General features: G+C 41.8%; 1 protein-coding gene across 1 annotated transcript in view; it reads left to right on the top strand.

The window, feature by feature from the left end:
* Positions 1 to 25,718, top strand: part of LOC126094435 (apoptosis inhibitor 5) — a 100,103-nt gene that overhangs the window by 14,125 nt on the left and 60,260 nt on the right. The window contains exon 3 of the mRNA XM_049908802.1: positions 19,154 to 19,319. Within this exon, the coding sequence (XP_049764759.1) occupies positions 19,154 to 19,319 (166 nt within the window). The remainder of the gene's footprint in view (positions 1 to 19,153; positions 19,320 to 25,718) is intronic.

Raw genomic sequence — 25,718 nt, 5'->3', positions numbered from 1 at the left:
AATTAAAGAGACCTTTGGAGATAAGAGAACCACTTGTATGAACATCAAGAGCTCAGATGGAAACCCAGTCCTAAGCAAAGAAGGGAAAGCAGAAAGGTGGAAGGAGTATGTAGAGGGACTATACAAGGGCGATGTTCTTGAGGACAATATTATGGAAATGGAAGAGGATGTAGTTGAAGATTAAATGGGAGATACGATACTGCGTGAAGAGTTTGACAGAGCACTGAAAGACCTGAGTCGAAACAAGGCCCCCGGAGTAGACAACATTCCATTGGAACTACTGACGGCCTTGGGAGAGCCAGTCCTGACAAAACTCTACCATCTGGTGAGCAAGATGTATGAAACAGGTGAAATACCCTCAGACTTCAAGAAGAATATAATAATTCCAATCTCAAAGAAAGCAGGTGTTGACAGATGTGAAAATTACCGAACAATCAGTTTAATAAGCCACAGCTGCAAAATACTAACACAAATTCTTTACAGACGAATGGAAAAACTAGTAGGAAGATCAGTTTGGATTCCGTAGAAATACTGGAACACGTGAGGCAATACTGACCTTACGACTTATCTTAGAAGAAAAATTAAGGAAAGGCAAACCTACGTTTCTAGCATTTGTAGACTTAGAGAAAGCTTTTGACAATGTTGACTGGAATACTCTCTTTCAAATTCTAAAGGTGGCAGGGGTAAAATACAGGGAGCGAAAGGCTATTTACAATTTGTACAGAAACCAGATGGCAGTTACAAGAGTCGAGGGACATGAAAGGGAAGCAGTGGTTGGGAAGGGAGTAAGACAGGGTTGTAGCCTCTCCCCGATGTTATTCAATCTGTATATTGAGCAAGTAGTAAAGGAAACAAAAGAAAAATTCGGAGTAGGTATTAAAATCCATAGAGAAGAAATAAAAACTTTGAGGTTCGCCGATGACATTGTAATTCTGTCAGAGACAGCAAAGGACTTGGAAGAGCAGTTGAACGGAATGGACATTGTCTTGAAAGGAGGATATAAGATGAACATAAACAAAATCAAAACGAGGATAATGGAATGTAGTCGAATTAAGTCGGGTGATGCTGAGTGTATTAGATTAGGAAATGAGACACTTAAAGTAGTAAAGGAATTTTGCTATTTGGGGAGCAAAATAACTGATGGTGGTCGAAGTAGAGAGGATATAAAATGTAGACTGGCAATGGCAAGGAAAGCGTTTCTGAAGAAGATAAATTTGTTAACATCGAGTATAGATTTAAGTGTCAGGAAGTCATTTCTGAAAGTATTTGTGTGGAGCGTAGCCATGTATGGAAGGGAAACATGGACGGTAAATAGTTTGGACAAGAAGAGAATAGAAGCTTTCGAAATGTGGTACTACAGAAGAATGCTGAAGATTAGATGGGTAGATCACATAACTAATGAGGAAGTATTGAATAGGATTGGGGAGAAGAGAAGTTTGTGGCACAACTTGACCAGAAGAAGGGATCGGTCGGTAGGACATGTTCTGAGGCATCAAGGGATCACCAATTTAGTATTGGAGGGCAGCGTGGAGGGTAAAAATCGTAGGGGGAGACCAAGAGATGAATACACTAAGCTGATTCAGAAGGATGTAGGTTGCAGTAGGTACTGGGAGATGAAGAAGCTTGCACAGGATAGAGTAGCATGGAGAGCTGCATCAAACCAGTCTCAGGACTGAAGACCACAACAACAACATTTTAATCTCTTCATACCATTTCTTGCGTTTCTGTGGTTGTCTTGCCCCCTTTTGTCCATTTATATGTTTGTTGCCCTTCATTGTTCTTGTGATTTTTCCTTTCATTCTGTTTTGAGTTGTCAGTCACATTTGTTTTGTTCGGAACAAGGGACTGATGACCTCTTAATTTGGTCCCTTTCCCCCTCTTTTAATCCAACCAACCAACCTTCTGATAGCAAACAGCAACTGTATTGTATAACTTGCAAGGTATCAGCCTTTTTCGAAGTAAGTTTTCTTTCTAATTTATGTGATTGTATTTAGCTGACTAAAGCCTGAATAGCATTAAGCATTGTAGCACTAGTTTATTACTATTTATATTTATTTAACATGTTCCATTACATTGTATTATAAAATTTGTGCTACTTTATTCTCAATAAGAGGTTAATTTTCTGTGATTTGTATGTCTTAGATTTGTGGGTATCTCAATGTCTATGTAGGTTTCCTCATTGATGGACTCCACAGAACATGATGACTAAATTATTACTATTTTTTATTTTTTTATTTACTTGCCGTGTTCCATGACATTGTGTTACAAAATTTGGCTACTTTATTGTTGGGTATCTTGTTGTCTGTGTAGGTTTTCGTCATTGAGGGAATTTACAGAACATGATGAATAAATTGTCCATTTGAGCATAGGTCATTAATTGGTCTTTGTATGATACTGATACTTGTTCTAGTTAAACACTGTAATGCTCATGTCAGTGTTCCTTTTGTGCACGCAAGTCTTTCATGATGCAGAATAATACATATCACTGTGTGTAATACGTACGTAAACTGTGGACCAAACACACATGAGGACTAAATTCAGTATAGTGAAGTCTCTCCAATCTCCATAATTCATAGAGTAATTTTACTAACATCCATCAGTAGTTCTAAATCAATATTTTCAAGTACATTAAAACTGGTAGCTGTTACAAATCTTTCTTACTTGAGTGTGACGTACTACAGCAAAGAAATTAGAAGTTTAGGATTGATCCCATTTTAGACTAAATGATTTAGTTGGACAACCTGTGATGATGGTTAGCCAAATCGGAGCATTCGGTGTTTAAAACATACCTTGAGTGCACTGTAGATACAAAGTCCGAGAGCGTTATAATTATCTGAGGTTGTCTTCTTCTCTGTTCTCGGTACCTACTTTTCACACAGTTTCATATTTCTTTGTACTTAAAACCATGCGCTGCTTTTTTTTTGTAGAATATTGATGTGTAATTTTATTTTTTATTAATTTTAGTTTGATCACAGCAATCAAATATACTTTCATTTAATAGTCGTACATTCAAGGTTATAGTTGCAGTGTATTGTTATGCAAATCCAGTGTCACAAACTGACTCCCAGAAACCGTGTTAAAAGTTTATAAATGGCTGCCCATGCTCACAAAAAGTAAAGCTGTCATCAATCCAAAGGTAGGCTTGAATACCACAGTGCTTTGCTGGGAATGGACCTATTCAAGGTGACAGACTCTTGCCTTTTCTCTAACCCTTGAACTAACAGACCCTTGTCTTCCTATAATCCTTAAACTAACATATCCTGCCACTTACAGGGGCTCAAAAGTTTAATGTGTACTCCAAAACATTGTGCAATTCTGCATTTTCCACAGTAACAAACATTGCGAGAGGTGGAGGAAGAGATAAGTGACAGTTAAAAATCCTTGAGCTGACTGTGCATCCAACTGCAGAACTTAAGATATGTAGTCTGACATTTAACCTCCAAGCCAAGAAATCACACTTAGCATGAAATAAATCTCTGTAACACCTCCTGTAAGCAAACATTGGAATTAAAATAGTCAACTTGACAGAAAATCCTAGCATGGCTTGGCCTTTTGTTAAGTCAGTAAATGGCTCAGTCATCTGTCCACACTCTTTGTAACCATTATGGCACCTAAATGGAGGATGACATGGATAAGGTCAAAATACTAAACTCTTTTTTTTTATAACCATTTCACTGAGGAAGATCACACTGTAGTTTTTCATTTAAATCATCGCACTAACATCAAAATGACAGATATCAAAATAAGTGTCCATGAGATAGAAAAGTGATTTTGCTCAAGAGAAAAAAGCCCATGGAACCTGGCAGGGTACCACTACTTTTCTAGCGGCAGTCCACTATAGTTTGCTTAAAGGAGTGAAGTGTTGTTGGTGTTGGGGAAGAAAGTGCAGGTCAGTCCTGTTCTTGAGAAGGGTCGTCAGATGGATGCACAAGACTGACGTCAGTCTGTTGTAGAATTTTGGAACATGTCTGCTTGCATATTATCACATTTCTGGAGAACTGTGTCAACAATTGTCCTAATTTTAAATATACTGTCGCCTCCAATTCTCACAGAGTTATCACTGAAGTGTAGCATTCTCAGAAGTAGACAAAAACAGTCTTGGGACATAATTTTGCTGAAAACTGGTGTGTTCAAAAGTGTATCCCTGGACTAATAATTACTTAATAGTGTCTTAACTTGTGCCATTAGAAGGCAAACAGCAACAAAACAATAGATTTCCTCAAATCCAGTGTCTGTCCACTTTGACAGTCGAGAATTCACAGATTCTATAGTATTTTCTGTGGTGTAAGTGTAAAAGCGATTTGTTTTGCCTGCAATAAATTGTAACAGTTCTTGAGACATAAATATCACAAAAATTGAAAGAATGCTTGGGTCAGTATCTAATTGACATTTGTGTCCTGAACTCGAGTCATTGAAGTAATGGTTTAATGGCTCGAAATCGGTTTCTTTCCAGTCAAATGTGTCACTTAAGTATGCTCTTATCCAAACCGTTTCACTGTCACTTTCTAATTCCTTGGATTCCGAGGGACTGCTGACTGTAATTCTTGCTCTCCCCTCTGATGTAAAGGACTGAGGACTACAGCCTTGAGATTCTGTTGAAGACTCATCGCTGTTAGCAACATCACTGTCGCTCTTAGTAAGCATATCTGGGATTTCTTTGTCTGTTCAACCATGGCGACGTGACATCTCACGTAGAAAACAAGAAAACTGACAAAAATACAGGAATCTAAGTCGAATCCTGCATAGAGGGAACACAGCAACAAATATATGTACACTGTTGAACTGGAAGAGCAGGGTGGAAAGACAGCTCTGCGTGTATACACATCTGTAGCTCTCAGGTAGCTGTGACTCAATGCTCCTAAACTCGTCCCTGGTGGTGGGAAGGCCGGTGGCGCGGGATGTGTTAACACGTCTTTAGTGCTCTAGGGAAGACCCAAGGGCACATCAGGTGCGCCAGGGAACAGCGAGCCATGATGAGTTTACACGTCCCCAGCAGTCAAAGGGTTAAGATTATCCTCAGTAAATGTAGTAAATCCACAAAGGAGGTAACTTGCAAAACCCTTATTCAACAAAATCAATACCAGATGGTATTGATGGAGGAAATAGAGAAGATCCAAAGAAGAGCAGTGCATTTCATTACGGATTCATTTAGTAAATGTGAAAGCATCACAGAGATGCTCAACCACCTCCATTGGCAAACATTGCCATAGACATGTTCTGCATCATGGTGTGGTTCACTGTTAAAATTCCAAAAGTGTACATTCTGTTGGTATAGTTTTAATCTGGGCACCATTAGTAGCTTGACATATATCGAAACATTACGCCATTTCTCACCACGTGTTCATAAGCAGGACAGGTGTTAATGGCGTCTGCTGTGGCGTGGTTCCATTTTTTCAAATCTGTCGGATCTGTGATCTCCGTATAGCGATGATGATGATGAGTCGCAGATAGGCACAACAAAAAGACTGTCACAAATAAAGCTTCGGCCATTAAGGACTTCGTCAAAACACACACACACACACACACACACACACACACACACACACACACACACACGCGCGCGCTCGACTGCAGTCTCACACAACTGAAACCATACACTGGATTTGTTTGTGGGTAATGCCTTTAAGGGAACGTTGTATGCCCTATGCCGCCAATGTTAAATTATCGAAATTTGTGACCCATTATCTTGGAAACTTTTTAAGACACCAACTTACAATTTTCCATAATTATTGAATGTGTCTTTCTAGGTACACTGAACTAGAATTATTATTAAAATTGTATTGTGGAGCATGTTACCTTTTTTTTAACACTCAATTTTTTTGACAGAATTTTGTAAATAAATGAACATAAAAACAAAACAACTCGGAATATTTTAATTATTCTTGTTACGTATGTGTTGAATCTCACACTTCGCATGCTGTGAAAATTTCATTTCTCTACCATCAGTACTTTTTTAGAATTTTGATAAAAATTTTTGGAAACAGTGATCAATAGAGTATTATATTTTAACTAAAGTTCAGTCCTGATCACAACACTTATGTCTCAATAACATAGGTGACCGGTTTCGGTTATATTTGTATAACCATCTTCAGACCTGTGAATTAATTTTAGAAAATACTAGAGACCAATCTTAAAATAAAATGAAAAGTGTCTAATGATGACAAAATTTTAACAAGGTAAAATAAAACTTATTATACCCATGGCTTCCTTGGAGGATGGTAGGCGGAGCTCTCCTCAGCTGCTATGAAGTCAACTGATGGTTATGAGTGCTGAGCATGAGCTTAAATATGCAGGGGGCTCCACCTACTTCCTCTCGTACTACTTCACAACTGTCAATCAGCATTCATAATATGACACTATCATCAAAGTATAAAAGTACGAAATACACTAATAACATAAAATTGATTCATTTAAAATGTCTGATTAACAGATGGCTAGTATGTGTAAAACTTATTTATATTTTACATAAAAATGGTAAACTACGATGTGTAATAGCTGTGCCCTCTGTGGGCAACTTCAATACTATTACAGTGTCAGTTAAATCAAAGATGTAAAAGTCATGGAGTTGTGGAATATATCGATTATACCAAGTCGCCTACATCACAATTGCATCTTTGATGGATGTTGCAGAATCGTCTTGCTGTAACTGTAGTTTTCATAGTGACATTCTTTATAACAGTAGGGTAGCAGCCAAGAGTACGTTCCGCATTATATATGTCTGAATAACTGATGAGACCGCTGATTAAATATTTAGAACTCATCGATCTAATAGTTTTTATAATAATCAATCTCAATTTAATGAAAATTTTATATGTTGTGTAGCATATTTTTCATACATAGCTTTTGCCATGGGTTTAACTAATCTTATATTTTAAAACAAAAGAGTAGGTGCATTTTCTCTATAAAAGTTTGTCAAAAAGGTCGTAAAAATATTTTTCGTGAAAATCTAATTGTTCATTGAGCAGCATTGATGATTTGGTTTTCAAATGAGCATATATCTCGATTTCTTCTAAGATTTTCATAAGTAAGCCTTTATTTGCGTAATGAAGAACTTGTAGATTCTGCTCTACTGTCCCCTCAGCGTGGTTGTTAAATGTTATGTGATGGCCGAATACAGATTTTGTTCGTGAGGTACCCGACGTATGTTCTTTGTACCTTACTGCAAAATTTTGACCTGTTTGGCTGATATATATTTTCTCACAGTCTTTACATTGGATCTTATACACTCCTGATCTGGTAAATTTTTCATTATCTTTACTTATGGTATGTCTTAATTTTTGTAGTAAAGTATTGTCAGTTGTGAATGCTAATGTTATTCCAGAATTTTTGAATAAATTAGTAATTCTATCTGATATGTTTCCCATATGTCATCTTCATATATTTTGGATTACCTATTAGTGGAGTACTTTGTGATTGTTGCACTTTATTAAAAATGATATCTACCTGTCATGTGTCGAAAGAGTTGGTTTTCGCAATTTGTTTTAAGATGGTCATTTCCTTTTTGAACTCATTAGCCTCCAGCGGTAATTTTAGTATTCGGTGTATCATAGACTTGAAAAATGCCTTTTTATATTTGTCAGGATGACGTGATGTGGCAATAATAATAACAGCAGTGGTTGTAGGTTTTCTGTATATGGTGAAGCAATGTTTCCCATTGTTATTAATTATAGTGAAATCTAGATAGTTAATAGACTTTTGATTTTCATGCTCAACCGTAAATTGTAACTTCGGATGCATAGAGTTTAATTTTACAGGAAGCTTCTCAATTTCATCTTTTGAACCATTATAAAGCACTAACGTATCATCTACATATCGCTTGTAATATATGATTTTGTTTGTGATATCAGGGTTATTTTTCAGGCATTGCATCTCAATGTGGTTCACAAAAATGTCTGCAACTGTCCCAGCCAAAGAATTGCCCATTGCTAAGCCATCTTTCTGACAATAGATTTTAGTATTAAAAGAGAAATAATTGTAGTCTAAAGTGAACCACATTGAGATGCAACTCGCCTAACTTTGATGATTTTTTTCTTACTCAAGTAAGTCTTTTCACCACCTGCAGTTAAGGAAAAAACTTAAACAACTTTTTGGTTCTCTTTCCAGTCTTTAATGATTGTCACTCCAACATCCATTTCAAAGGCTAATTTAGTAACTGAGTCACCTTTGTCAAATCTTTTCAGAACACATGGTTTCTGTTCAGTTGGGCACACATCACATGTCCTTGTCTGATTTGTAGCCTTTTTTAGTCTTTCAGAATCCCTTACGCTTCTGAATCACAACTTAATAAACTATAAAACTACACTGTAAATTAAAAATTGAAATGAATACAGTAATGAACTTAAAAAGCATGTGTATAAAACAACATATTAAAGAGTACAGTAAAGCAAACATCTACTTCTACATGATTACTCTGCTATTCACAATAAAGTGCCTGGCGGAGGGTTCAGTGAACCACCTTCAAGCTGTCTCTCGACCGTTCCACTTTCTAACAGCGTGTGGGGAAAAACGAGCACTTAAATTTTTCTGTGTGACCTCTGATGTCTCTTATTTTATTGTGATGATCATTTCTCCCCATGTAGGTGGGCACCAACAGAATGTTTTCGCAATCGGAGGAGAAAACTGGTGATTGACATTTCATGAGAGGACCCCGTCACAATGAAAAACGCTTTTGTTTTAATGATTGCCAGTCCAATTCACGTATCATGTCTGTGGCACTATCTCCCCTACTTCATGATAATACAAAACGAGCTGCCCTTTTTTGTGCAGTCTGGCTGTACAGTAGTCTTTCATCTGAGTATTTGTGAGATGTGTGGACACCTGTTGTGACAAGAGTAAAATCAATTGATAATGGCGGCACACTGTTCTGTATGGGCTGCAGATGGATTGTTGGATAATCCAAGAAGCCAGGAAACCAAAGATGGGATAATCAAGTTTCTATTATAGTCCTGCAGAAAGTCTCTTGCTGAAGCAGGAATCTTCCCTATTGAATCCCTGTCGTACCACCCTTTGATGTCCTACACAGTCACTGTTCGACAGTTTTCTGATCAGGCCATGTATATTCCATCCTTTTTGCATGTCAGTATCCAAGGGAATAAAATGGCCAACCATTTGGCAAGAGGAGTGATTATTTGCCCTCCATTAGTTCTGACGATCCCAGGCGAAGGTTTGCGCGTGCAATTAAAACCTCTGCTTATTCAAAAATGGAATGACATCTGGTTGGCTACTGCCCCCTCTAATACATTCCACACCATCAAAACATGCTGCTGCATGTAGCTCTCCCCTTCTGCATGGAAGGAATCCATCATACTATGTTGCCTTCATATTGGCCGTACTGGGCTAATCGATAGGGTGTGTGTGTGTGTGTGTGTGTGTGTGTGTGTGTAATTGGCTACTCCTACACTATGACTGTGTCACTCTACAGATAGTAGCTCATATCCTTGCGAAATGCTCCCTCCTTTTGGCCCACCATGCTAATAATGGCCTTTCAGATTCTTTGCATGTAACATTGACAGACAGTTCATGGACAGTTGAAATGGTTTTCAGTTTTCAGTGAAGGTGGTTGTTATTCTGAGATGTAAGGTTTTAAACTACCTTAGGGGCAGGGGTGGGGTGGTTAAGGTTGAGGTGTCTCCTGCTGCAGGCTGGGTCTGAGGGACCCCTGATCTTACATCTTTGACCAGCTCACTTTTTTATCCCACTTTTTCTCTGTTGCAATTGCTTTTAGATATGGCTTACCTTAATTTCTTCCACACCATATTTCTGTTTTAGAGGGTAAACTCTGCTGAATAGTTGTTCTTTTATGCCTTGACCACTATTTGGAGCAGGGATTGGACAGCTTTGACTGGGACGACACCTGTTGCATGCTGACTCTCGGTAATACCTGCTTGCCGCATTACCTATTTATCTCCTCTTCTTTTTATAGTTGACAGTACAATTGAAGTCCATTATATTTTTAGCCTTCTTACTTTTAATGGTTATGAATCTGCCAACTTGAAGAAATTCTTTGCTTTGTTGCTGTCCTTGCCCTTCATCAGGTTAGCAGGGCTCAATGCGGATTGGGGTTTTTCTCACCATTGGATGAGTCATGGGAGACCCATTGTCCACTCTGACCTACTTATTAGCCCGATCCAAATACTTGTCTGTAATTTATTTGTCATTCCTGGTTATTCCCTTGTTTTACTGCTCATATGTAGTTTCATCACCAGAATTCAGACCTGGCAGTCACCAACTCTGGATGAACTCCCCTGGATCTAGGAACTGACAACCTTGCTGTTTAGTCCTTTAAGCCCCCGGTCAACCAACTGGAGGAGGATGTGCTAAGTGGGTGAGCCTGACAGGTGTTACACCTGGACGTTCTGAGTGATATGACCCATTGGCAAACAGTGGGAGTGATTGTAGCATAGAGATGGAGTGGAATATTGCATAGTATGGAAGGGGGGGGGGGGGCAGAGGAATGCCGCTTCAGGATGTGTGAGAAGGATTGTGAATAGCATGTTTCTAATTTCTGAGCACAATGATAGAGGGCCAAATCATTGGCAGAGGATATGTTTGATCTTTTCCAGTCTGGGATGACATTCTTGTGTAACTTATTTAATTTCTTAAAAAGGGGCTAAACCAGGGACATGTTGTGCTAATATCTCATTAGAACTTAGATCAAATGCTGTCAATAGATCACTGAGAATCCTAGCTGAAGATTATTTGCCCTATTATTTATGTCCTCTGTCAATGAAATAATTTACTGAAACGCCCTTCCATCTGTTTCTTAATTGTTTGAAGTCTTGTGAAATAGAATTTACATCCAGTGTATTACATCCTTCAAAAGTCACACTTCAGTATTTCTTTTGTGTGACACTATTAGTAACTGTAATTAGGATGATACTGAGTTATGGATAATTCTGTAAGAAATGATTTTGTTTGACATCTGCATTATCCAGTGAGTGACCTCCTGAACTATGACCTCACTGTATTCAAAGTGCTTCCTACTAACATGGTTTTTAATGAGCCCACACATGTAGGTTTTATTTGATGATGTAACATTGTTGCTCTGTATTTTCCCAGTGAAATGATTGCAATAATTCTTTTGTTTGCCTTTGTGGGTGAGGGCAAGCATTTTCATCCAGAAGAATCACACACATTGTCAGGACAGTGTACTGCTTGTTGTAAGATTCCTACAGAATGTGTAGTGGTTTCTTCTTTTGTTGTCCTCGGTATAGACCTACTGCATTGCTACACTGGCTGAAAAATGGGGTTTGGGGTAAACATTGACTACATAGAATGATGTAACCGACAGACGCACATTTGCATTTCACAGATGTTTACTTTTGATTTTCACAACCCCCCATATACACATTTAATATGGCCAGAGCACTATTGATAAGCCTCATTAATAGTTTTCAAGCAAACATCTGCATACTGCTACAATATTTTACTATTGAACATCTACGAGCAGTAAAAACCTAACCACAAAGTTCACAGTTCTTGAAGGATAGAAAGGTACATATGGAGCAGACACTGTCACTGTTTTAACACACAGCCTAATTGTGTAACACTTATTTCACAGTTACCTTGAAGTGTTGTTGTTGGTGTTGTTGTTCTAACCAACATAGGTTTCTCATCTGAAACTCATCCATGGACTGACGGACTTGTGACCAAAAATCGGGCCCTTATGTATCCTCACAGAAATAGATGCTAAAACTACACATTGTTCAAAGTTAAATTTACAGAAATTACAATTAAAACTTACTCATTAAATTAACTGACTACATCGAAAAATTGTCTTTTTAACAGTTTCTTCTACTACAAGGATTAAACTGAATTATTTGTTTAAATCAAGAAATTAACATATATAGTTACTCAAACAATACTTTTGAAAAAACTGTTAATTACTTTGGAATTAATTAAGGGCTGGTTTTGCTAACATGTTTTCAAATACAGCAAAATAAATACTTAAAGACTGCTAGTATTTCGTCTTCCAAATGTTTATAATTATTATAGAATTATATTTGTTCAACAGTAGAATTTAAGTTACGAAACAATTACTGATTTTGCCCTATAATGAAAGATGCTAACTAGGAATATTCAAAATAAATTAGAAAAATCAATAACATACATAAAGCTAAGCATAAAATCAGGTCAGGTGTTATCGTCTTTAAAACTGAGGGCCAACCTTTCTCTTTTATGAAAATGAAGATTGTATTCATGTACGTTAATGGTACTTAATTCAAAAATGAAAAAAATGAATTTTTAGGGGGGCAGATGGCAAAACAAGACGAGAAATAAAAATATCCCAGCTTGCTTTATCACAAATGGTGCAGTAGGAATGTGGCTTTCACTGTCGCAACTGAGATAATAATGTAAATGATCTTCACAGATTGTTCCTGACTCATTGCAGCGTGGCATCAGTAGAAAATTGCACAGGACCACCAGTTTTTCTCATCTTTTGCTGAATTACTGTAGTGAATTGAACTTAACTTTCTGTGAAATACAAACTATCACCAGATACAGGATGCATTGCGTGTTGAACATCTCTTGGAGGTTACCATTGACAGCAAAACCCCAGGGGGTCCACAACTCTTTTGTGGATACGTGCGTAGCGAGCACGGGGCCCCGAGCTAATGTGGCCTTCCTTCCTTTCCGGACTGCATACCTTCCCTTTCCGCATCCTTCCCCATCCCTATCTTCGCCCCTCCTCCCCTCACCTCTGGCTCTTTCCTCCCTTTTCTCCGCTGCGGCGTTTGAGACCTCTCTTCTTTCCTTTCCCTTTCTCTTTCTTCCTCCCTGTGCGTGTCTGAAGGCCGACCCACGCCTTTTGTGCGTAGCCGGTGACGGGGGTAACGCGTAATTCCCCGCCCCGGGTAGACAGGTAGGACACGTACGTACCCTCTGGTAACGGCCAGGCCCAGGGAGGGGTGATTACCCGAGCTGATGCCTTCCGAAAGTGCCGATTGGTCCCTCCGTCCGTTTGTCGGGAGGTGTGACCTGAGGTGTGAACAATCACCTAAGGCGGGAGTGCCCTCAGAGAGGGCCCCCACAAGGGAAGAGCGCGCCATCGGAGACGCCGGTAATCATGGGGGATTCTTCCGCAATGGTTTCCTCACCTTCCACTATGTCTGCTCACAAACGTAAGTATACTGAGTCTCAGCCACAGACGATTCTTCCATCGTTGCCACAGTTCCTTGTTGTTTCTCGGTCTGATGAAGGTCACGACTTCTCCACGGTCAACCCTTTCATTATTCAGAAAGGTGTCGACGCAATTGCAGGTCCTGTAAAGTCTTGTTCCAGATTACGGAATGGCACCCTGGCCCGCTTCTCGTGGTCGTGCGGTAGCGTTCTCGCTTCCCACGCCCGGGTTCCCGGGTTCGATTCCCGGCGGGGTCGGGGATTTTCTCTGCCTCGTGATGGCTGGGTGTTGTGTGCTGTCCTTAGGTTAGTTAGGTTTAAGTAGTTCTAAGTTCTAGGGGACTTATGACCACAGCAGTTGAGTCCCATAGTGCTCAGAGCCATTTGAACCATTTTAATGGCACCCTGTTGTTAGAAACACACAGTGCCCTCCAGGCACAAAAATTGCTGCGTACTTCTCTGCTCCACACCTTCCCTGTCCGGGTGGAACCGCACCGTACCTTAAATTCCTCGCGTGGAGTCGTTTATACACGCTCCCTCGATGGATTGTCTGACGAAGAAATTCAGCACTATCTGTCTGACCAGGGCGTAACGGCAGTTCATAGAGTTATGAAACGGGTTGACACGAACATCATTCCAACCCGCACTGTCTTCTTGACATTTGACAAAGTTCAACTCCCATCGAAAATCAAAGCAGGCTATGAGATAATTTCCGTTCGCCCTTACGTCCCAAACCCTACGCGTTGCTATCGATGTCAGCGGTTCAATCACACCAGCCAGTCCTGTTCCAATCCGGCCAAATGTGTTACGTGTGGCAAGGATGCCCATGAGGGTGCTTGTCCACCTCCATCCCCTCGCTGCATCAACTGTATGGGTGACCACCCTACTTCCTCTCGAGATTGCCCCGTTTTTAAGGACGAAAAGCTCATCCAGGAAATAAGAATGAAGGAAAAGGTGTCGACCTTTGCTGTTCGAAAATTATTCGCCAGTCGACAGCCCATCGTGCCCCAGACAGGAAAATACAGCACTGTCCTTGCTTCTCCTCAGCCAACAAAGGAGGCGGCCACGCAGACTTGTGACCTCACCTTTAGTACCACGGTCGTCAGATCGGCCAGCGCAAAGGTCGCCCGTTCAACCTCACCACTTTCGCCTGCCCACTCTATGGCTCACCCTTCGTTGGGTTCTGCTAAATCTCGAGCCCAAAAGTCAGACGCCAAGTCTTCGAAAAAAGAGCATACTCGTGAAGAGTTTTTACGTACCGCAACTTCACAACCATCGGTTCCTCCTTCATCTAAACATCATACTTCCAAGAAGGCTACAAAGAAACCCAGTTCCTCTCCTTCTCCGCCAAGGCGTGTCCCATCTACAGCACCACCTGGCGGAAATCGCCCTCGGCCGTCTTCTGTGTCGCCGAGGCGCACTGCTGGTGGCCGGTCAACCGGCCGATCGCTGGTGGCAGGGGCTGCTCCTGACCAACCTATGGATCAGGATCTTCTGCCTACGGCTGAATGCCATTCCATGCTGTCGGTCGCAAGCTCTGAGCAGTCGTTGAGTTGACAGCACCCTTGGTCACATTCCTCCATTTTCTGTTCACCCTATGTCCATTATCCACTGGAATATCCGCGGCATTCGAGCCAATCGGGATGAATTGACGGTCCTCTTACGATCCTACTCGCCGGTCATCTTCTGTCTTCAGGAAACAAAGCTGCGTCCCCATGACCGCTTTGTTCTCCCTCATTTTCCGTCCGTCCGATATGACCTCCCCTCTGTTGAAGGCACTCCATCCCATGGAGGACTCATGATTCTTCTCCATGATACTCTCCATTATCACCCAATCCCCTTAAACAGTTCCTTCCAAGCTGTCGCCATCCGTCTTTCCCTTTCTGGATACACGTTCTCTCTTTGTACTGTATACATTCCATCATCCACACCAATGGCACGAGCTGATCTCCTTTATCTTCTTGGTCAGCTTCCACCCCCCTATTTGCTGGTTGGGGACTTCAATGCCCACCACCCGCTTTGGGGATCTCCACATACTTGTCCACGTGGCTCTCTATTGCTAGACGTCTTCCACCAAGCGGATCTAGTTTGCCTCAACACTGGGGTCCCCACATTTTTGTCTGCCTCCACGACAAATTTATCTCATTTGGACCTTGCGGTCGGTACTGTTCCGCTAGCTTGGCGCTTCGAATGGTTCGCCCTTGATGATACACACTCGAGTGACCACTTTCCATGTGTCCTTAGACTGCAGCCTCCACTGCCATATATGCGCTCGCGACGCTGGAAATTTGCCCAAGCCGATTGGACACTTTTTTCGTCTCTAGCGACATTCGATGACCGTCACTTTCCCAGTGTCGACGATGAGGTCATATATATTACCGACGTTATTCTTACAGCTGCGGAACGTTCAATACCACGCACCTCTGAATTGCCCCGGCGCCCCCCAGTTCCTTGGTGGAACGAGGCATGCCGTGACGCAATACGTGAGCGGCGACGTGCTCTTCGCATTTTCCGTCACCATCCTACTTTGGCCAACTGTATCCGCTATAAGCAGCTCCGTGCGCGATGCCGTCGCGTCATCCGCGATAGCAAGAAGGCAAGCTGGAAATTCTTTATTAGCTCATTTAACACCTTCACTCCCTCCTCGGAAGTTTGGAGTCGGCTTCAACGGTTCTCAGGCGCGCCTAGTTTCTCCCCGGTCTCTGGGCTCACTGTCGCGCATGATACCATAGTGGACCCCGTCGCAATTTCTAACTCGTTGGGTCAGCACTTTGCTGAGATTTCGAGCTCTTCCAATTACCCGCCGACGTTTCTCCCGAAGAAACGTGCAGCGGAAGTGCGACATCTTGCTTTCTCCTCTCAAAATCACGAAAGCTACAATACTGTTTTCTCCATGCGGGAACTCCAACATACACTCTCTTCTTCTCGCTCCTCCACCCCAGGACCGGATGGTATCCATGTCCAAAAATTGCTGCATTTATCAACCCATAGTCTGCGTTACCTCCTTCGCCTTTATAATCGAATTTGGACCGACAGTACCTTTCCCAGACGGTGGCGGGAAGCTGTTGTTGTTCCCGTTCCGAAACCTGGAAAGGACAAACATCTCCCCTCTAGCTATCGCCCCATTTCTCTCACGAGTAGTGTCTGTAAGGTTTTGGAGCGTATGGTGAATTACCGTTTAGCTTGGTGGCTGGAATCCCGCAGTCTTTTAACACCAGCCCAATGCGGATTTCGGAAGCATCGTTCTGCAGTTGACCATCTTGTTGCTCTCTCCACTTATATCATGAACAATTTTCTCCGGAAACGCCAAACGGTAGCAATATTTTTTGATCTGGAGAGAGCATACGATACCTGTTGGAGGACAGGCATCCTCCGCACACTGTTCTCTTGGGGCTTTCGAGGCCGGCTGCCCCTTTTTCTTCGCGAATTTATGGCAGAGCGCACTTTTAGGGTGCAGGTGAACACTACTCTCTCCCGTACTTTCTTCCAAGAAAACGGGGTACCCCAGGGATCCGTGCTGAGTGTTGTACTGTTTGCCATCACCATAAATCCAATTATGGATTGTCTCCTTCCTGATGTCTCGGGCTCCCTCTTTGTGGACGATTTTGCGATCTACTACAGCTCTCAACGGACCAGCCTTCTTGAACGACGTCTTCAAGGATGTCTCGATCGCCTCCACTCGTGGAGCATCGAAACCGGCTTCCGTTTCTCACCCAGTAAGACCGTTTGTGTCAATTTTTGGCGACGTAAGGAGTTTCTTCCGCCCTCCTTACATCTAGGTCCTGTCAACCTTCCGTTTTCAGACGTCGCTAAATTCTTGGGTCTTATGTTTGACAGAAAACTGTGCTGGTCCTCCCACGTTTCCTATCTTTCGGCTCGCTGTCTGCGATCGCTTAACACCCTCCGTGTCCTGAATGGTACCTCCTGGGGAGCGGACCGAGTGGTCCTCCGCCTCTGTCGCGCCTTAGTGCGCTCGAAATTGGATTATGGAAGCATAGTCTACTCCTCTGCTCGGCCGTCTATTCTTCGGCGTCTCGACTCTATCAACCACCGTGGATTACGTTTAGTGTCCGGAGCTTTTTACACTAGCCCTTTATGCTGAGACTGCTGAACCTCCGCTGTCCAATCGGCGAGCAGTCCTCCTGAGTCGTTATGCTAGCCATCTGTCTTCCATGCCTGCTAATCCATCCCATGACCTTTTTTTCGACGCCTCCTTTGATGTAGGGTATGCAGGCCGCTCCTCCTCCCTACTACCCCCGGGAGTCCGCTTCCGTCAACTGCTCCATTCTCTTTCCTTCCGCTTTCCTAAAACCTTCTTGACAACTTGGGGTACAGCACCGCCTTGGCTCCGTCCCCGGATCTGCCTGCTCCGTGACCTTTGTCAATTTCCCAAGGATGGTACCCCTACACTTGTTTATCATCGGGCATTTGCTGCTCTATGTGCACAAATGACGGACGCCACATTTATTTACACCGATGGCTCGAAAACATCGTTAGGTGTAGGGAGTGCCTATATTGTTGGCGACACCCCAAATCGCTTTCGGCTTCCCGACCAGTGTTCGGTTTATACTGCGGAGCTTTACGCTGTTCTCCAGGCTGTCCACTACATCCGCCGCCATCAGCGGATACAGTACGTTATCTGCTCAGATTCTCTTAGCTCTCTCCTCAGTCTCCTCTGGTCCACCGGATTCAGGACTGTCTGCGCTTGTTCCACCTGGGGGGCGTCTCGGTGGCGTTCCTCTGGCTCCCGGGACACGCTGGTATCTGTGGGAATGATGCGGCCGATATAGCGGCCAAGGCTGCAGTCTCTCTTCCTCGGTCAGCTATTCAGTCGCTTCCCTTCACCGATCTACGGAGCGGTTTATGTCGCAAAGTTGCTCATTTATGGCATGCGCATTGGTCAACACTTTCCCGTAATAAATTGCGGGAAGTGAAAGCCCTTCCTTGCGCTTGGACCTCTTCCTCCCGAACGCGTCGTCGGGAGGAGGTAATTTTAGCTAGACTCCGGATAGGGCACTGTCTTTTTAGCCATCGACATCTTTTAAGCGGCGATCCTCCCCCGCTCTGTCCCCACTGCTTTCAGCTGTGGACGGTAAGACACCTTTTAATTGAATGCCCCTATTTTAATCCGTTACGCTCCCGTCTACAGCTATCGCCTGATCTATCGTCGAATTTAGCAGATGACACGCGCTCAGCTGACCGCGTTCTCCATTTTATTAGTGACAGTGAAATGACGTCAGTCATTTGAAGCTTTTTTTGGGGACAACCGCCCCCTTTCTGTAGTGGATTTTTAAGCATTTCTTCTATTTTTAGTTTCTCCAATTTTATGACTTTGTTCCCATTGCTGCTGGTTTTCAATTACGGTTTTTTACTGTCTTAAGTCACGGGCTGGGCGCTAATGACCATAGAAGTTTTGCGCCCTAAAAAAAAAAAAATTGACAGCAAAAATTGCACAGCTGCGTACTGTTTTAATCATATATATTCCATTGATGCACCTGCTGTCTTACTCTGGCTGCAGTTCATTGTCCCAGAGCATTGGAACACTTGTTGTCTTTCAAATGAAATGTGCTTCCATCTTCTAGAACCACATGAATATGAAATTTAAAACATCTTGCAGTATTCTGGCTTTTGCTACATATTCATTGAATCACCTTTGTAGAGCCTTCTTTATGTTTACCTTATCTGACGCTCATTTAATTGTGGCTAGGATAGTTCTATAAGAAACGTGTTTAATTTCAGTTTTAACACTGTTTAAAAATAGTAGCAGAAACTTGCACTTGGAACTAGAATGGAGCATCAGTCAAGGTACAGAAGTAGAAAATATTATGCACAAGATTCCATGGGAGAAAGAAGTATATAATTCATGGCAGTTAGTCATTGTTCTTAGAAGTTTTACTGTTTTATGACTTTATTGAGGGTTTTTGTAAATTTTGTTTGAGGCTTGGCTTTGGGGCAATGTCATATGAGAACTGCCCAATGAGCAGCTTTAGTGTGTGTATTGTAAATGGCCAAACAAATCGTTTTCTTTCCACAGATACGAAAACAAGCTGTAAAAGACCTACCAAATTTGTGTAAGGATAACAACAAGCACACAAGGAAAATAGCAGACATTCTGGCTCAATTGCTGCAAGTTGGAGATCCTACAGAACTTAGCGTGGTTCATAACTCACTGATGACACTTTTTAAAATGGACGCTAAAGGTAAGGAGACTTTGGTTCGTATTATCAGTTTACTGTTAAGTTACTGAATGATTGAAAGAATAGCTAGTATGCTTATTTCCATATTTTGCTTATACCTGCCTTCATTTTTGAGTATTTCAAATGGTATCTACTAGCTCTCAGAGATGCAGCAAAACTTCGTATTAGAATTACCTGGAAAATAATGATGCAAAACAAAGTAAATTTTCTGAGACACCATTCTTTTATTTTAATATGATGAATCTCAAGAATATACCTTCAGTTGCTTTCCCATGTAATAATCACTAATGCCCATACATTTTTTTCCTGCCCAAGTGTGTACTTACTTATCCCAAATTCATATTTTGTTCCGTCATCCACTTTATCACTGCCTCTTTTTAGTATCTTCATTGTCTGAAAAATACTTTTTCACCTTTGTATTCCTTAAACTTTGGCAATAAATGATAGTCACTCTGTGAGAATAGGAGCACCAGATGCTCCCACCAAAGATTACCAACAGTTACTATGTGCAATACACAGACAGCCGTTATCATAAGCTGTTAACATATTTTTCCCAGCTGAAAACCTCATCTTGTGTTTAGAGTATCCTGGCACCATTTTATAACTCTCGCAAGAGACATGACCATCAGTTTGTGTCCATGTGACAAAACTTAGTACATTTCCATTGACTGCCATTTGTTGTTAACTTGCAACCCATCCCAGCTTTGCGAGATAGTATTTAGTACCTACAGCCAGATGACTTCTCTGGCAAGCATATTTTGTTTGTGGTCCACTGGGTAAAGTTATGCATAAATTTCAAAGAACAGCATAAGTAACTGCATATCATCATTTTCAGATAACTTCACCCATGTAAGCAGCACATGCCAGGAAAGCTGTCTGGTGGCATGATGTGTGTCGCATATTAATTTGGTATTTGGAATGACACCTCATTTAAGTGTGGTAGCACATTGTGGTGTAAATGATATTTTTACAACCATTCTAAATATTGTATGCTAATCTTGTGTGTGTGTGTGACTCTGTGTGTGTGTGTGTGTGTGTGTGTGACTGTGTGTGTTAAAGAAAAAATAAGAAAAAACATGGATGATGTATGGGGTGTCAATATTAAAGTTGCAGTTTCAGAACACTGTAGAAAGATGACCATTGCTCAGAATATCAAATTTGAAGAGCATATTAATGACACAGGAGGAAATGTCATGGAAAAAAAGAACAAAAATTTTACCAATAGGTGGCACTGTCATCTTGCATAAAAGTGATCCTACCCACACAGCCACACTGTTGGAGGGCTAGAATGACATCGGCGCACAGAAAAATCTCTTATTACCAGTGATGGTACAGGTAACAAGACCCGCAGAGCTCATCTCAAAAAAATACGGCCGTTTGATGATGCAAGCCAGTGACACAACACTGTCACCTTTGTAGAATGAAGTGGTACTGGTTGATGTGCATGCAAACTTTCCATTACCCATATTCTGCAATTCTGTGTATTGGCTTGTCCTTGAGGATAGAAGTGGGCTTCATCCGTCCACAGAAGGTTCCATTGCCATTCATTGTCCGCTTCCATGTGAGCAAGAAATTCCAGAGTGAACGTTTTTCTTGCTAGCAGGTCAGCAGGAAGCAACTTCTGAATATGGGTGATATTGTATGGATAGCAATGCAGGATGTTTGGTAGAATTTTATGCTTTGTCCTTGCAGGAATGTCCAACATTCCGGGAGGACGACGGTTCAATCCCGTCTCCAGCCATCCTGATTTAGGTTTTCCGTGATTTCCCTAAATCGTTTCAGGCAAATGCCGGGATGGTTCCTTTGAAAGGGCATGGCCGATTTCCTTCCCAATCCTTCCCTAACCCGAGCTTGCGCTCCGTCTCTAATGACCTCGTTGTCGACGGGACGTTAAACACTAACCTAACCTAACCTAACCTAAATCCAACATTCCGTCTATTGCCCGTCCATTGCAAGTTTGCACACTACTACTTGACCCCTCATGAAATGCTGTGACCACATCTTTGACAGACATCGGATCAACTACTTTCCTCCCTCTGCCACATTGCACTTTAAAAGAACTTGTCCTTTTGAATTTTATAATCTTTTCTCCAGACTCTTAGCAGACATTGGACCAATTTGCCAGCAGTGTGCGATCCTTCATGGGAGGTATAACCGTGTGCCGTGTGTCTCTTGGTGTCCATATTCTGACACTTAACAGTGCCATGTACTGGTAAAATTTTTGTTAGAGTTGTTTTTATTCCATGATGTTTCCCAATGTGACAGTAATATTGTTGATGTTGTGATCTTTAGTCAGAAGACTGTTTGATGCAGCTCTCCATGCTATTCTATCCTGTGCAAGCCTCTTCATCTATGAATAACTACTGCAACCTACATGCTTCTGAATTTGCTTACTGTATTCATCTCTTGGTCTCCCTCTGTGATTTTCACCCCTCTCTACATCTACATCTACATTTATACTCCGCAAGCCACCTAACGGTGTGTGGCGGAGGGTACTTTACGTGCCACTGTCATTACCTCCCTTTCCTGTTCCAGTCGCGTATGGTTCTCAAGAAGAACGACTGCCGGAAAGCCTCCGTGCACGCTCAAATCTCTGTAATTTTACATTCGTGATCTCCTCGGGAGGTATAAGTAGGGGAAAGCAATATATTTGATACCTCATCCAGAAACGCACCCTTTCGAAACCTGGACAGCAAGCTACACCGCGATGCAGAGCGCCTCTCTTGCAGAGTCTGCCACTTGAGTTTGCTAAACATCTCTGTAACGCTATCATGCTTAACAAATAACACTGTGATGAAATGTGCTGCTCTTCTTTGGATCTTCTCTATCTCTTCCGTCAACCCGATCTGGTACGGATCCCACACTGATGAGCAATACTCAAGTATAGGTCGAACGAGTGTTTTGTAAGCCACCTCCTTTGTTGATGGACTACATTTTCTAAGGACTCTCCCAATGAATCTCAACCTGGTACCCGTCTTACCAACAATTAATTTTATATAATCATTCTACTTCAAATTGTTCCGCACGCATACTTCCAGATATTTTACAGAAGTAACTGCTACCAGTGTTTGTTCCGCTATCATATAATCATACAATAAAGGATCCTTCTTTCTTTGTATTCGCAATACATTTCATTTGTGTATGTTAAGGGTCAGTTGCCACTCCCTGCACCAAGTGCCTATCCGCTTCAGATCTTCCTGCATTTTGCTACAATTTTATAATGCTGCAACTTCTCTGTATACTACAGCATCATCCGCGAAAAGCCGCATGGAACTTCTGACACTATCTACTAGGTCATTTATATATATTGTGTAAAGCAGTGGTCCCATAACACTCCCCTGTGGCACGCCAGAGGTTACTTTAATGTCTGTAGACATCTCTCCATTGAGAACAACATGCTGTGTTCTGTTTGCTAAAAACTCTTCAATCCAGCCACACAGCTGGTCTGATATTCCGTAGGCTCTTACTTTGTTTATCAGGTGATTTCATTTGTTTCTGTTAATGTTTGCTCAGTGTACAGATTGAATAACATAAGGGATAGGCTGCAACCCTGTCTCCCTTCTCAACCATTGCTTCCCTTTCATACCCCTCAACTCTTATAACTGCCGTCTCGTTTCTGTACAAGAAGTAAATAGCCTTTTTCTCCTCGTGTTTTACCCTTCTACCTTTAGAATTTCAGAGAGAATGTTCCAGTCAACATCATCAAAAGCTTTCTCAAAGTCTACATTTATCCTCTAGCCATTCCTGCTTAGCCATTTTGCATTTCCTGTTAGTCTCATTATTTAACTTTTGTATTGCCTTTCGCCTGCTTCATTTGTGCTGCATTTTTAAATTTTCTGCTTTCATCCATTAAATTCAATGTCTCTTGAGTTATCCGAGGATTTCTACTAGACTTGTCTTTTAACTTGTTTTGGACCTCTGCTACCTTCACTATTTTGTCTTGTAAAGCTGTTCGTTTGTCTTCTTGTGTGTTCTATTCCCCTGTTCTAGTCAGCTGTTGCTCATTGCTCCTGAAACTCTCGACAACCTCTGGTTATTTCAACTTATCCAAATCCTTTTGTACTATTGCTTCAGTTTTAACCTACAGTTAATCAATAAATTATGGCCAGAGTCCAGATCTGCCCCTGGACATGCCTTACAATTTAAATTGGTTCCTAAATCTCTAACCGTTGAATGATTAATCTGAAACCTTCCAGTGCCCTTAGGCCTCGTCCCCTTCTTTTATAATTTTTAAACAAAGTGTTAGTGATGATTAAATTGTGGTCTGTGTGAAATTCAACCAGGCGGCGTCCACTTACATTCCTTTCCCCTAGTCCATATTCACGTATTATTTTTCCTTCCCTCCCTTTTCCTATTATTGAATTCCAGTCCCCTAATCAGAGTTAGATTTTCGCCTCCTTTAACTATCCGAATACTCTTTTTATCTCATTATACATTTCATCAATCTCTTCATGTGCAGAGCTAGTTGGCATATAAACTTGTGGGCTTCATGGCTGTCTTTGCTGCGGTAATGTGTTCACTATGCTGTTTGTAGTAGGTTACTTGTATTCTGTTTTAGTATTATGAAAAGGAAAGTTGCTACTCACCATATATTGGAGATGCTGAGTCACAGATAGGCACAACAAAAAAGATTGTCACAGTACAAGCTTTCGGTCAACAAGGTCTTTGTCAAAACTGGACGACTGACTCGAATGTCACCCCTGTTGGCTGATTTCTTAAACCATGTCAATGTCTCCTCATATTTGGGTGCATTTGTAGTTGTATCAAAGTACACGATATCAACAAAGGTCGTTTTACGAATGCCCCAGAATACAGTTGTGGTTACCTTTGTTACAGCTCTGTCTATCAGTATGTTGTCGATTTTGGATGTCACTGTCTTCTACCCAGACTGTGTTTTTCACTGTATTTTAACTGTGTAATTGTACGTAAATGATAAAGGTTGATCTCACGAAAACTTGGGGGGGGGGGGGGGGGGGGGGGGGGAGTGTAAAGAGGGTACACAACCCAAAGTAGTGTCTGCTTAACATCAAACAAAGCTTATTTTGTGTCAGTCTTTTTTTTATGCCTATGTGCGACTTGGCATATCCACTGTGTAGCGAGTAGCAACTATCCTTTCATAATATGGCTGCCAACATTAGTAATTTAGAAGTAGATATACTCGACATAGCAAAGCCTCTTATGGTGTTCCAGGTGGAATGTTAAATAATTTGTGTGGTGTGCTACTTATGAAAATAAACAGAAAAAGTCCTATGAACATGAGTTTGGTTTTCAATCATTTGGGAACTGGACCGAGCTGAGGACTACACACATCCATGAATGATTATGAAGTCAAATGTATGGTGTATGACAAATGTGTCAGTTAGGAAAGTGCAGTGAACTGTGACAGTAGTGGGCTATGGAAGCAGACAACTAATACGAGTGCCTTTGCTAACAGCGCGACATCACCTCTCCTCAACTTGTGACCATATTGGTTGGACCCTTGATGACTGGAAAACTATGGGCTGATCAGAGGAGTCCCTATTTCAGTTGGTCAGACTTGAGAGTAGGGTTAAAGTGTGGCACAGACCCTATGAAGCTGTGAATCCATGTTGTCAACAAGGCACAGTGCATGCTGATGGTGGCTTCACAATGGTGTGGGCTGTGTTTACATGGAATGGACTGGGTCCTCTGGTCCACCTGAACTGATTATTGACTGGAAATGGTAATTTTTGGCTTCTTGAAAACCATTTGTATCATTCAAGGATTTAATGTTGCCAGTCAATGATGGAATTTTTATGGATGACAGTGCTCCATGTCACTGGGCCACAGCTGTTCGTGATTGATTTAAAGAACATTCTAGAAAGTTCGAGCGAATGATTTGGCCCTACAGATCGCTGGATGCAAATCCCATTGAACATTTATGGTATATAATCAAGTTTGTGCACAAAATCTTACACTGGCAACATTTTCACAGTTATGAGTGACAGTAGAGGCAACATGGGCAACTACTCCTGCAGGAGATTTCCGACAACCTGTGCAGTCCTTGCGATGTTAAGTTGCTGCACTATGCTGGGCAAAAGGAGCTCCAACTCAATATTAGGAGGTATCCCATGACTTTTGTCTTTACAGGATGCCCGAGCTTTCAGCGTCAGTAGCTCGTTGTTGTGACAGAAGGGTTGAAGGGGAAGGAATAGGGATGAAGGAGAAGGACCCCGCAAGGTTTAGGAAAGACTGATCAGTATTTCCTTCTCACCCTATCTGGTAATCTCCCCCGACCTAGGACTCTAGGCGACTCTCCCCATTTCCTAAACCTTGCCACCCTTTTTCTTTGTCCCTCTTCCTTCCCCTTCAACCCTTCTGCCAGAAGGAGGCGCCACTAGCCCTGAAAGCTTGTGCATTTAGTTAACCTTTATGCGTGTTTTG

The sequence above is a fragment of the Schistocerca cancellata genome, chromosome 8 (genome assembly GCF_023864275.1).
Source record: "Schistocerca cancellata isolate TAMUIC-IGC-003103 chromosome 8, iqSchCanc2.1, whole genome shotgun sequence".
NCBI lineage: Eukaryota > Metazoa > Arthropoda > Insecta > Orthoptera > Acrididae > Schistocerca > Schistocerca cancellata.
This window is presented reverse-complemented; position numbering and strand designations above follow the sequence as displayed.